General features: G+C 35.9%; 1 protein-coding gene across 1 annotated transcript in view; it reads right to left on the bottom strand.

Annotated features, from left to right (window-relative positions):
• Positions 1 to 10,336, bottom strand: part of CEP126 (centrosomal protein 126) — a 123,702-nt gene extending 113,366 nt beyond the window's left edge. The window contains exons 1-2 of the mRNA XM_007191214.3: positions 10,004 to 10,336; positions 3,208 to 3,327 (exon numbers count right to left, since the gene is read on the bottom strand). Coding sequence (XP_007191276.2) covers positions 3,208 to 3,327; positions 10,004 to 10,131 — 248 coding nt within the window. The 5' untranslated portion in view covers positions 10,132 to 10,336. The remainder of the gene's footprint in view (positions 1 to 3,207; positions 3,328 to 10,003) is intronic.
• Positions 10,337 to 13,292: the final 2,956 nt, after the last annotated feature.

Below are 13,292 nucleotides of genomic sequence, written 5' to 3'. Positions count from 1 at the left end.
ACAGTATGGAGGTTCTTTAAAAAACTAAAAACAGAGCTACAATATGACCCAGTGATCCCGCTACTGGGCATATACCCAGAGAAAAACATAATTAAAAAAGACACATGTGCCCCAATGTTCATTGCTGCACTATTTACAATAGCCAGGATATGGAAGCAAGTTAAATGTCCATCAACAGAGGACTGGTTAAAGAAGATCTGGTACATATATACAATGGGATATTACTCAGCCATAAAAAAGAATGAAATTGGGTTAGTTGTAGAGATGTGGATGGACCTAGAGATTGTCATACACAGTGAAGTAAGTCAGAAAGAGAAAAACAAATATCATATATTAACACATATATGTGGAATCTAGAAAAATGGTATAGATGATCTTATTTGCAAAGCAGAAACAGAGACACAGATATAGAGAACAAATGTATGGCTACCAAGGGGGAAAGTGGGGGGATGAATTGGGAGATTGGGATTGATTATATACAGTATTGATACTACATATACAATAGATAACTAATGAGAACCTACTGTATAGCACAGAGAACTCTACTAAATGCTCTATGGTGAGCTAAATGGGAAGGAAATCCAAAAAAGAGAAGATATATGTATACATGTAGCTGATTCACTTTGCTGTATAGTAGAAACTAATACAACATTGTAAAACAGCTATACTTCAATAAAAATTAAATTAAAAAAAAAAAGAATTCACCAAGCTTATCAGTTGAGGCTAGTACTGTAAACTAAATAAAGCTTAATAGCTCAAGGACAAATACAGTAATATAACAGAGTAGAATAGCATAATAATGATTCTAAGGTATAAAGAATAGATCAAACTGCATTTATCATAATTTGTATAAAAGATTACAGAAATATGCATTGCAATTTAGAAAGATTTATATTAAAAATGTCAATAACATTTGCATAATTGCTAAGTATTCCATTTCTGACAATGCTCTTCATGCACCACACATAACTGACCTTTGACTCCTATTGACCCTACCTACTCAATCCCTACTCTACCTTCATACCTTCTCTGGCTTAGATCACTATAACAACTTTCTACCTGTCTTCTTTGCCTCCAGCCTGTGCTTTCAATTCACCCTCTACCCCTCTGCTACAATGACATAAAATATAAACATGATCATGATACTTCTCTGATATCACTCTTTCAACAACATCTCAGAGTCCTAAGGATAGGGTTTAATTTCTTTAGATTGACACAGAAGTTATTTTATGAAATGACTCCTATCAACTCTATAGCTTCCTTTCCTGATACCCTTCCACATTTTGCTGTGCCTAAATCACATAAAACTTTTGTCTTTTATTTCATAACATTAGCTTTTTCACATATTGTCCTCCTTTATCTCTTAAGTACCCTAACTCCTGGTTATCTAATAAGACTTTACTCTTCCAGGAGCTCTTCCTTGTCCTGCAGTATATGAGATGTACTTCTACAGCACCTTGTAGGTGACTCAATCATAGTATTTATTACATAGCATTGCCATCCTTTATTACTTCACTATTAGTAAATTGAGGGCAAGAAAAATATTTTTTTCTAAACTCTATGACCATAATATGAATAGACAGTATAAACTTAGATGAGGTTAAGCATAGATAGATAGGCCAAAAAATCCATAATGATAGACATATTCTGAAATTCAGAAGTGCACAAATAATTTGGTCCCCTTTTAAAAGGTAAAATATATAAAAAAAAAAAAAAAAAAAAGGTAAAATATAGAAACAAAAGATTAGTGTTTTAAAATAAATTTTTATGTGGCTTTACAAAAACAAAAAGGGTTTTTTTTTTTTTTTACCCCTCTGTAGGGTGACAGAAAAATAAAACATAATGAAATTGCATTGGAAAATGTTCTGCCTCTTAGAATTTTAAACCAAAAATTTTCTTCTATATTTTCTACATCAGAATTCTTACGGGTGTTTGATGAGAGAAGACAGGTAGGAACTTTATGAATCAAATTCCACATATAAAGCCTGCTATTTCATTCAGCAAGACAATTATTAGAAAATATACAATTGACAAACATTAATTTATTAATCAATAAAATAAGCTTAATGAAGAGCACTATGTGACAGACAAATACTTGTACATGCGTTCTCAACTATTCATCTCTAATATTACCTTTTTTGCTCTATGTAACAATTCCTTGAAAAAGATTGTATTAATTCCAATCATAAATGAGAAACTGAAGCTCAAAGAGATTAAATAATTTGCTCTAACTCACGAAGCTAGGATTTAAACCTAGATCTCTGATTCCAAAGCCCATGACCCTTTCAACATGATTATTCATCTTTATTGAACTCCTATCATGTGCCTTTTATAAGCTTCAGGAGCTGAAAGGTAGGAGAAAAACAGAAATACACAAATACAAAACAAAAACAAGCTTCATTAAATACTTTCATCTACGCCAGGCAATATAGAGTTAATCTAAAGAGAATACAGTGGCAGAAAAAAATTACAGATAAACAATTTTGTATTCCCCAAATGGGATTTGCAACATATGCCCGATGATATAGTAATAAATTCTAGGGCTTTTCTACTATTCACCTATTGTAGAACTATGAACAAGGTAGCAAAAACAACAATAAAAATGGCATAACCACTCTGTATTAAAAAAATCTAATAATTCAAACACATCTTGAAAAATGTCAAGCAGGGATAGGATGGTTTGCATCTTTACTTTATTTAGTTTCCAGTTTATACTAGAAAGCATTTTTTTTAATGGCAATCATTTATAAATTTTTTTTTTATCATATTTCCACAATTATTCATATTTCCCTCATTTTTCTGACTGGATGAATGAGGGTAGCACATATAGAAAAATTATATATAAGTGAATAATGAATTAAAATCAAATATATTCTATTAGAGCCTAAATGCTAATTGGTAACCTTTTATCATAAAATGTTACAAAAAATGAAGAATTCTTTTTATAGTCATTTTAAGAAGTGAATATGACACTAATAAGTTCTATGACAAGAAAAGACTGCTACAGTCATGGTCAGTAAACTAGACGATACATCACTATCTTTGTGCTGTGACAGAAAAACAATAAAATTTAAAAGCCACAAAAATCTTGATCAATTTTATAGATAAAACACTGTCATGACTTAGGTTCATAAAATGCTACAAAGTAGAGAAATGATTAATTTATGACTTTGAGTTTCTATGCTTCTGAATAAAATAGTTACTTACTTTTTTCTCCGGTTTGACTCCACAAAATATTTACGTGCTTGATTTCGACATATTTTTTGTTGCTGCAGTAATATTTGGCGCTCTTCTTCTAAATTTTTCTCAAAATGGATTTTCATATCTCTAATGGCAGCATAAAGTTAAGGACAGTGGTTTATGTCTTTAGTGGATGAGTATCAGTGCTATCTGATAAATACAATTACAGCCTCATACTAATGATGTAATGATTTTTTGTGGAACAATTAGTATGTGTACACATCAGTGTTAGTGTATGACCGGCACATGTTTTATGTAAAAAAACTCTCAACTTGGTATTAGAACTGAAGATACATCTTACTTTCTTTGGGGAAAAAATTAATTACTTTTAGACATAATGAGCCCAGATAAGGAGACTACATATCTTTTCATTCATTATACAGATATTTGAGTACTTATTAACAAGTTACTATCTTAGGCATGTATATAGAAAAATGAAAGAAGGTTATATCTCATTAATAGAAAGCAGATGAATTAAATGTTTCAGTAGATCCTTTAATCCATAGCATGAAAGTCATATTCAAATATTAAAAATCAAATAGCAATATAACTGGAAAGTTTGGGAATATAGTTTACTTAGTGATTTACTCATAAGTTAAAAAACAAACCATTAGGAAAACCATACACAGTAATGTTTACTCAGAATTTTGCCAGATACGGAGTATTTTAGTTATCCTAATTATCCATTCATTTGAAATTTACTGTATAAAATTAAACTTTCTTTAAATAAGTTGAATTGATATGGTTAATTGATGTCCGAGCTTATTTAGTTACATTTCAACTGGCATTATTGAATGCCTTTATCAAATTTATCACAGTATTTTTCTGTTTTTAATGATTTTGAAGTTTTAAAAAGTGGTCATTCAATTACCATTTTCAGTACCTCATCATTAGATGTAGATGCATACAAGATTGTACTGAAGTTATTTATTGCAGGGCATGCCTATTTGTCTTTTTAGAATAAACAGTGTGTTTAAATTTTCCCCCCTCAAAATAAAGGTTTGAAATTCTCTTTAAGAGTTCTATTTAATCAAGATTTTTTATATGCCATAAATATTAATGGTAAAACAGAATATAAGAAGTACATTAAATAATAAGTTATGCTGTACATAAGTTGTTAATTCAAAATGTGTTAATTTTAGGATCCTGCAGTGCTTCAGCATCAACATAGTAAAAAAAAACCTTATATATTTCAAAACAAGCACGTTTATTTGAACTTTTTGGTCATTTGAAACTTTGCTAATGGGAGCTTTCAATTATTTTGCTATTTAACCATTTTTATGCCATTGCTCATAATTAATTTACCTGTATTATAAAATTTTGCACTACCTCACCATAAACAAATACACGCACTCACACACAATATTTTTACTTAAAGTTTCTTTTGAAGGATTTATAAAAATGGAACAGAAAGGGAAGCAACCTGTGTTTTTTTTTTGTTAGCACAGAGACAGCTAAAGATTTAGCTTGTTCTTCTCTAATAGAGTACTTTATTAGAAGGAGTCAGACTTTAACAAGATGGCTAACTACGAAGTCACAACATGGCAGTGGAGGAAAGTGCAACTTCCTTTCAGAGTACCCAAGAGCAACATTGTGGGGGGGAGAAAAGGGAGAAGTTGCTTTGGCTCAGGTGAGAAATATGCAGGAATATGATGCACGTGGAGATAATTCTGTTCTCTGTTTAACCAGCTTGAAGTCTCACCACAGGAACATAAAGAAAATCACAAATGTAATGTTTGTAATAATGTTCTGACAACTATATATTGCTAGATTTAATTAAATGTCTCTTTCTCTATATAATATACATATGTATTGTATACAATACATATATAATATTGCCTGCCGAGGTGTAAAAAATACTGCTGCCTTTGCATCTCTTCAAAGTATGGTATCCAAATTTAAAAAATATTAGATGGCTGGTTAAACTTTTATTTTTCATACAAGCTGTATTGTAAAGGTAAGATATTTCCATAAGAATCACTGTTAAATACTTGTTCAAAGGAAGGTAATTTTTATATATTTAACAATAGAAAAACCAACCAACAACAAACCCAAGAATACTATGGGCACGTAATACATAATGATTATAATTTAAAAGCATAGCCTAATCTACCCCACCTCATCCTCATCTCTTCCTCTCCCAATTTAGTCTTTTTCTAATTGTAGCTCATTTAGGTTGTTTTAAATATGTTACCATCACTAATAACTATGAATCATATAACCCACACTCTTGTCAAGTTTATTAGAGCCATCCAGATTCTTTTCCTTCTTCTCTGTACCTCTCCACAGACTTGGCTCAAATGCTCTAAATCCCTTGCCTGGATTACTTCAGTAGTCTTCTAACTCATCTTATTACAGTACTCCTAAACTTGCCATCCTCCATTTGAACCTCCACAAAACCAGCTAAACACAAATCTCATTGAGTTTCTCATTCTTTGCTGTTCTCTAAAATCTCCCTATCACCTTCATGATGCATTACAAATTTCTTGGAATATACAGCATTTTATAATCTGGTCTGTTTTTCAACTTCATTTTTCAACATTTCCCTGCATGACTCCGATGTCCAGCCACACTAAGATACTTATTAACAGAACAAGCCATGATGCAGTATGCCATTATCTTTTGGCACTTGCTGGCTAATTCTACTCATCCTTTCAGGGACACCTCAAGCAGTTCCTCCCCTATGAAGCTTTTTCTAACCCTCACTGGATGACTTGACACCCTCATGGGTACGTCATATGTGTCTCCTCTATATTTCTGTAACTCCAATGCCTGGCATGGTGCTTAGAATATGGTAATGGCTTAATAAAAGCTTACTGAATGATTTCCTTGGAGAAAATTCTCAGTAGATAAACTAGGATAAAAGGTATACACATTTTTATAGCTTTTAGTGCCTCACAGACAAATTGGTTTCTAAAAGGGTTCTATAAATCTACATGTCACTAGAAATATATGAACATGAGTTTCTACACCTCATGAGCATAAGGCAGTACTTTTTTTTAGAAAGACCGAATGGAAAGTCATGTTTTATTATGTATGTATTAGCAAAATAGAATAATTGCCATGTTGGGCAACTAATTTTTATTTTCCTCTTTGGTGAATTGTTAGTTCAGTCACTGGACATTTACCTATTAAGAACGTCATTTAAAAAATCAATTTCAGCAAATTCAATAGAGATAGAATAGTATAAATATTAACCCTCTATCATAGTTACTACAAGTATTTTCCCCAGATAGTTTTATTTTATTTAATTATACAATTTCCCCTTACACTGAAGTTTTAAATTAATGAGTTATCTTTGAGATATTTTTCACTTGAAATTGATTCTTTCTTTTCAAAAGGTAAAGTTACTATACCTTCAAACTATGAAAAAGGTGAAGTTCTATTTTCTGTCAGTTTTCCTTTATGATTTTGTATTTATTTTTATATTTACCCTTTTTATCAGTTCAAGCATATTTTGGAATGTAGTGTAAAATGTGACTCAAGGTAGAGATGGTGAATTTAGACTACACTTTTTTAGAGGTTTGACTAAGGAGACAGGAGGTAGTAGAACACAGTTAAAAGGGTTTGATTGTTAGTTTTAAGGATAGTTAAGACCAGAGCATGTTTACAGGCTGTAGGGAAAGAAGGTTATTTGACAAAAGTTGGAAGTAAATTGTAAGAGAGAGTTAGGAGGGCTTCCCTGGTGGCGCAGTGGTTGAGAATCTGCCTGCCAATGCAGGAGACACGGGTTCGAGCCCTGGTCTGGGAAGATCCCACATGCCGCGGAGCAACTGGGCCCGTGAGCCGCAATTACTGAGCCTGCGCGTCTGGAGCCTGTGCTCCGCAACAAGAGAGGCCGCGATAGTGAGAGGCCCGCGCACCGCGATGAAGAGTGGCCCCCGCTTGCCACAACTAGAGAAAGCCCTTGCACAGAAACGAAGACCCAACACAGCCATAAATAAATAAAAATAAAAATTATAAAAAAAAAAAAAAAAAGAGAGAGAGTTAGGATAATTTACAATCCAGGGTTACTGAGAAGAGAGGTGATGAAAATAGGGCACAAGTGGATGGATTCACCTTCTACAGTAAAAGTGATATCCCATCAGCAAGCGTGGAATAAAAAGCAGGGTAGGGGATTGAAGGTGGTGATGGGAGTAGGAGGGTTTGTGTTGTTTGTTGGGAGGGACCTGAGGGAGTTCATGGCATCCATTCTCTTATGAAGTATTGTAGTAAGACAGTCTCCTGCGAGTGACAGGAGGTGATCAAGAACTGGCACAGAAACTAATTAAGAGGAACAAGACAGAACCCTGTTCTTGTTCTGGTGAAGCTGGAAACCATCAAGCTGTAGCGGTTTTGTGATTTTTTTTCTCTGACAGCATTTTTATTGTTGAGTGAAGGAGTAGAGAAATAGGGTTGCAGTAGTTACTGTGTGGTTGAGGAAGAATAGGAGTGCAAAGAACCAAGGATGTTGGTGAGAGAATATGTGTAGATAATTAAGAATAGGGTGTAAACTGGGTAGGGAATAAAGAGAGGCAAGGTGGGGGCTAGGATAAAATAGAAGGGGAAAAGACTGGAGATATTTATGAGAAAACAAGAGGCATAGTGTGAAGGGGACATGAAAGACCTTCACTTCTTTATTCTATTTCTATTTGAATTATTTTAAGAAATTGAAATTAGAGAACTTCAGCTAATTTTAATTAGATGAACTTCATAAGGTTTTGTTCCTTGCCTTTAGAGTTAGGAAATTCTGACTTGAGTGAGAGAACTACAATAGAAAGCCGGATGGCCTCTGAGTATTGAATTCATGTCTGGAAGTCACATGTAGAAATTTTACCAAGCCACTTGCTTATTTTAAGTCTGCAGTTCATTTTTTTAATTTAGTCATTAATTCAATAAATTTGCATACCTACTTTGTACCAGGTATCCAATATGAAACATTACAGATACTAAGAACATCCAAAATAATACAAAAGGTGCTTAAGTGTTTCTCCAACTAGTAACATAATGATATTCTTGATTTAGTGTCATAGTCTTTATTACGTTCAAAAGAATTCCTCTATCCCAATTTAAATATATATACTAATTTTATATATACTAGCAAATATATATATATAAACTAGCAAAAAGTATATTATATATACATACAGATGCATATATATACACACATACTAGCAAAAGTTGTTGGATTTTAGCAAAGCTCTGGGCATCTATTGAAATGATCACCTACAACTTTCATAATTTTAACTATATATTTAGAATTCAAGTATATTTTTAGCAATACATTTCTTTATAGGAAACCAACATAATTCTGGAATTATGTCTATTTGGTTTTGTTCCTTTGAGGTACTGCTGAATTTATTTACAAATATTTCCTTTGTTGTATCAATATTCATACCTCATAAATTTAAAAATATTAAGTTTATGACCATTTCACTAATGAAAATGATGGAAAGATACACTTTGCCAATGAGCCACTTACAGTGCTTCCCTATTTTCTGATTTAGCTATAAATCAGGGTCAGTGTAATAGGAGTTCGGGGTCCAAGAAAATACAATGTCAAGGGGACAGAATCAAATCCATACAGAAAGCAATACAGTTTATTTCAGATTACTTCTTGAGCGAGGACAGTTTTGAGGAGTAGTAAGGGCAAAAGCCAAAGTGAATGGGGTTAATAATGAATAGATGAAATGAATTAGAAGCTGCTATTGCAGGTCAGGGTTTCTGAGAAGTTGACTAAAGAAAGAAAAGACAGAAGGGTTAAAAGCTTGAGGAAAGCATGATCAGAGGGGGGATATTTCACCATCAGTTAAGCTTTGTACATATCTGTCTTCCTCACTAGAGTTGTATCCCAAGCACCTAGTCAAAGAGCAGACACTAAATGAAAATTGTTTGTTGACTTGCTTTTAAAAGTGCAACATCCCAGAAGTGGAAGACAACAAGGATAAGAAAATGGGGTTTAACTTGAAAAGTGAAGACACTCCATTCTCTGACAAGAATGAAGATGATTATACAGCACCATCACTACCAACCAAGTCCTTTGAGAATACAAAGGTTACACTCTAATTATCATAACGTTCTCTGAAGGAATAAACATGGTTTACATATTTTGAAAACAAAACTCTTTCATTCTTTCAATTTTCTACAATGCAACCAACAGCAATATCAAAGGTGGGCTAGACTAATTCTTAGGGACAGGTCAGAGATAATCCAGTGCGAAGCCTCCAGGCCCTTTGCTTCTCATTTTCTGTCTGTTGTCTCTCTGACAACAGCCTGGGCAGAGGATGGAAAACAAAACAAATTAACCAACTGTGCTAGGCTTTAGCAGCTCTGGTAAATAAATTAGGGAAGTGTTAGGTTGACTGTTAAAACGGACTGTTTCAGGAGGGCAAAACATTTTACCTATTTGTGGAATTCTTTTCTCCAAGCAGCATGATTAATCAGGGGGTGGATAATATGAAGGAAAGGGCATAAGGGCATAACTCGAGAAGACAAAACAATCCCCATAGAACACACGGTTGATCTATTTGAAAACTCACAAAAAATTTACACCAAAGTTGCATGGGGGTGAGATAACAAGGTGGCCGGGAAATTGGTCCTAGAATAGGATAAAATGGTATTTCAGGTTTAAGGGGAGCAACGAGAGTTACTGAAACAAATATCCGCACTAAGATGACTAGCTAGTTGCTATCACCTTGCATCTGTGATGATGGGAATCTAATGGGAAAAAAGATGGGCCCCGCTTCCAACACCGCTACCCCGGCAGCCACGGCTGGAAGGATACAGGTAAGCGCCAGGTCGGTGACGCCCGCCGCTCAACCGAGGGCTGAGGGGGGCTCTGACGCGGGTGTCCGAGGATTCAGTGCCCAGTCCCGCGACCGCGCTCCGGGCTCCGGGCCTCCCGGTCATCATCCTTCATTCAACTCCGCGCCGCCTCTCGGCTCGCCCACAGCGCCTCCCTCATGGCAGCTCCGGCTTCCTCCTCCTCCGCCCCTCCCTGCACTCCGTCTCTCAGGCCCCGCGTCACAGCGGCGGGAAGGTTGGCCACGGCAGCTCTGGTTCCCGCACAGCGGCGCTCTTGGCTGTGGTGGCGACGGCAGCTGCAGCAGCGGCGACCTTGCCTGGCAATGGCAGAGGTGGCGGCCGCGACCCCAATGCCTCCGCCATGTTGACAACCAACCGACACCGCGTCCTTCGCGACGGCTACCAGGGTGTGGGGGCGGGGCTCCCGAGGCAGCCAATAGGAGGCGCGGACTCCCGCCTACTCCCCCCACCTTTCTGAGCTGACTGCGGGCGGCGGCCGGGAACCCTGGCATCCTCAGGGACCCGAGTCTTCGCAGGAATGGGGAGCTGACTTGTGCCTCGGAGCCTGACTCCGTTCTACCTCCCATTTTATGATGATGTTTTCGTGAGGGTATTGAGAGTGATGAAAGACAGTGAGACGCAAAATCTTCAGATACAGGCAAACGCCACCGTGGGGATTCTGAAATGATTGCCTCGGGGATAATTCAGGGTAGGATTTGTTGTTTAACTACCGAGTCCTGCTGTGGGGTTTGGGTTGTGTCTTTCTGGAGCATCACTATCCCCAAACACCATCTCTTTTAAAAGGCTTGGTGGAGTGGAAATTTCCTTTCTCTGCATTCTCTCACCCACTCCCTGACGCTTCTGCTATTCCGTCTGCAAGTCGTCTTCCTTGCCATTTTCCTACTTATAAGGTCGCATTGCAAAGGCTTTTAATGGTGCCAGCCTTGCTGCCAGATTCTGGAAATAGACCATCAAAGCATCGGCGGCCAGGAAAGTAGTGCAGATTTAATTTAGTAATCTGGGAAGATATGCCAAAAGAGATCATCATATTGAAGTTGTTTCAAGCTCTTATGGAAAATTGGATTTTTTAGCCACCAGGTTTAGTGGTTTTGCAAGTAAAAATTTGAAAAAAGGCTGAAACTCTTTGTTGGAGCTCATTTTAAAAGTACATATAAATTCTGACTGTATTTCAGCCAGGTTTTTTTTTTTTTTTCTTTCTTTCTTTTTGTGTGGAAGAAACTCCCAGATTGGAAGCAGAATGTACAAACAGAATAAAAATCACTCGCCCACCATTCAAATACCTCTGTCTTTGTGAATCAATTTGTTCATTTTTAGAGTTCAAATAATAAACTTTTCCAGTTGAAGCTATTTAAAACAGAGTTTTTGCAAAGTTGGATACAATGACTCAAACTGGAATGTGTTCTGGTGACTGAGATTTAGAAGTGCCACAACAAATCCAGTTTTGAGTTAAAACACAAAACACATAAGCCCCCTTCAGGACCATACCAAGAGGGTAGAATAGATAATCTTGACAAAGAAAGGCTAAATGTGTATACTGGGATGATTAGCTATCTTTGCAAATTTTTAACTGGCCTAGTCACAGGAATTTAAGTTGATTCTATTCCCACTGCTATCATCACAAGTCTGTTTCTCCAGGGCCAATTTGAGAGAGAGTAAGCAAAGGAGGGCAGTGTAAAGTGCAAATAAAAGTGAGGAGGTTGTGCTTACTGTTTGAAGTATTTGGGCATGGCTAGCCTTCCTGAAAGTCTAGTTTTTTCTGTATTATTAGTTTGATATCTCATCACTCATAGGCACCTTATTGCTTTGTCACATGGTGTATTAGCATTAAGAAGCATAACTTGGTTTCTTAGTTGCCTACAGATGTTTACTCACATAAACATTCTTCATTCAAATGTTGCTTTACAATGATACCCAAGAAGAAAAGAAAATTTAAACACAATGTTACCAGCTTTTTAAAAAATTACAGATCTATTTTTTCACCTTTAAATTATTTATTCCTTTCTTCAAAATGTTAAGCAAGTTTTTCATGTTTTATTTAAGTTGTACAGTCCTTTATTAAGTTGTATTGATTCTAAAAAAAGGCTTTAAGATTAGATATTTGGATAATAGAAAGATATTTTGAGACATTTATAAGTTTTATCTCTTGGCAGGAAAGATAAGTATGATTTAAGCAATAAAAAAGAGTATTACACTAAAGTCTCTCTATTTTGTTAAAAGAGACATATTAATTAAATATAATGGTTAACTTTTCACACTTTAAAAACCATAAAATAATTCATTCTTTTATGAAGGAAATAAATATTGAGCACCTACTATGTGCCAAGCACTTTCTAGGTGCTGGGATACAGTAGTGAGCAAAACTTCAAAGTCCCTATGCTCATTAAGCTTGCATTTGTTTTTCTTTCCTACTAGAATATATGAGGTAGTGAAAAGTGCTATGAGGAAAAATGGAGTAGTATAGAGGGATAGAGACTGATGTCAGTTCTATTTTAGATACGGTGCTCAGGGAAGGCCTCCAAGGAAGGGAAATTAGGGCAGAGGTCTGAATGAAGAAAGAAGGTTGCCACTCAAATATTTGGATGAAGAATATTATCTAGAAGCAGTGGGTACTTTAAATACAAAAGGCTCTGAGGGCAGAATTTTCTTTGATATGTTCAAGGAACGGCAAGAAGATCACTGTATCTAGAAAAGAATGGGGTCGGGGAAGTGTGCTAGGACTTGAAATTGGAGCAGTGCATGGGGGATGTCCTTCTAGTGCAGTGGGGACTTACGTAGTATACAAGGAATTAATATAAATTAATATAAAATCCAGCTTCCAGTGGAGGGAAAGCCATTGGAGACTTTTGAGTAGGAGAGTAAGATCTAATTTAATCTTTCAAAAGGATCACTCTAGTGGCTATGGAGAAACTAGGCTACAGTCGATAAGGCTAGAAACAATGAGACTAGATTGAACGGTAGGCTGGGTGAGAGATTATGGCGGCTTGGACTAGGATGGTAGTAATAGAGGTGGCAAGAAGTCTTCCAGATTTTAAACTTGAGCCAGTAAGATGTGTTGATGCATGGTTGTGGCAAGTCAGTGGAATTTTTTAAAAAAGAGTCAAATGTGATTCTCAGATTTGGAGCTGGAGCCAACTGCATAAAGGGTATTGCCATTTACTAAAATGGGGAGGAGTAGGTTGAGGGTGGGAGAAGGGATAAGATTTAGGTTTCAAGTATGTTAAATGTGAGATGCCTATTAGACACCCAAC

The sequence above is a fragment of the Balaenoptera acutorostrata genome, chromosome 9, assembly GCF_949987535.1.
Source record: "Balaenoptera acutorostrata chromosome 9, mBalAcu1.1, whole genome shotgun sequence".
Classification (NCBI taxonomy): Eukaryota; Metazoa; Chordata; class Mammalia; order Artiodactyla; family Balaenopteridae; genus Balaenoptera; species Balaenoptera acutorostrata.
Note: the sequence above shows the minus strand (reverse complement) of the source record. Positions and strands in the feature narration are given on the sequence as shown.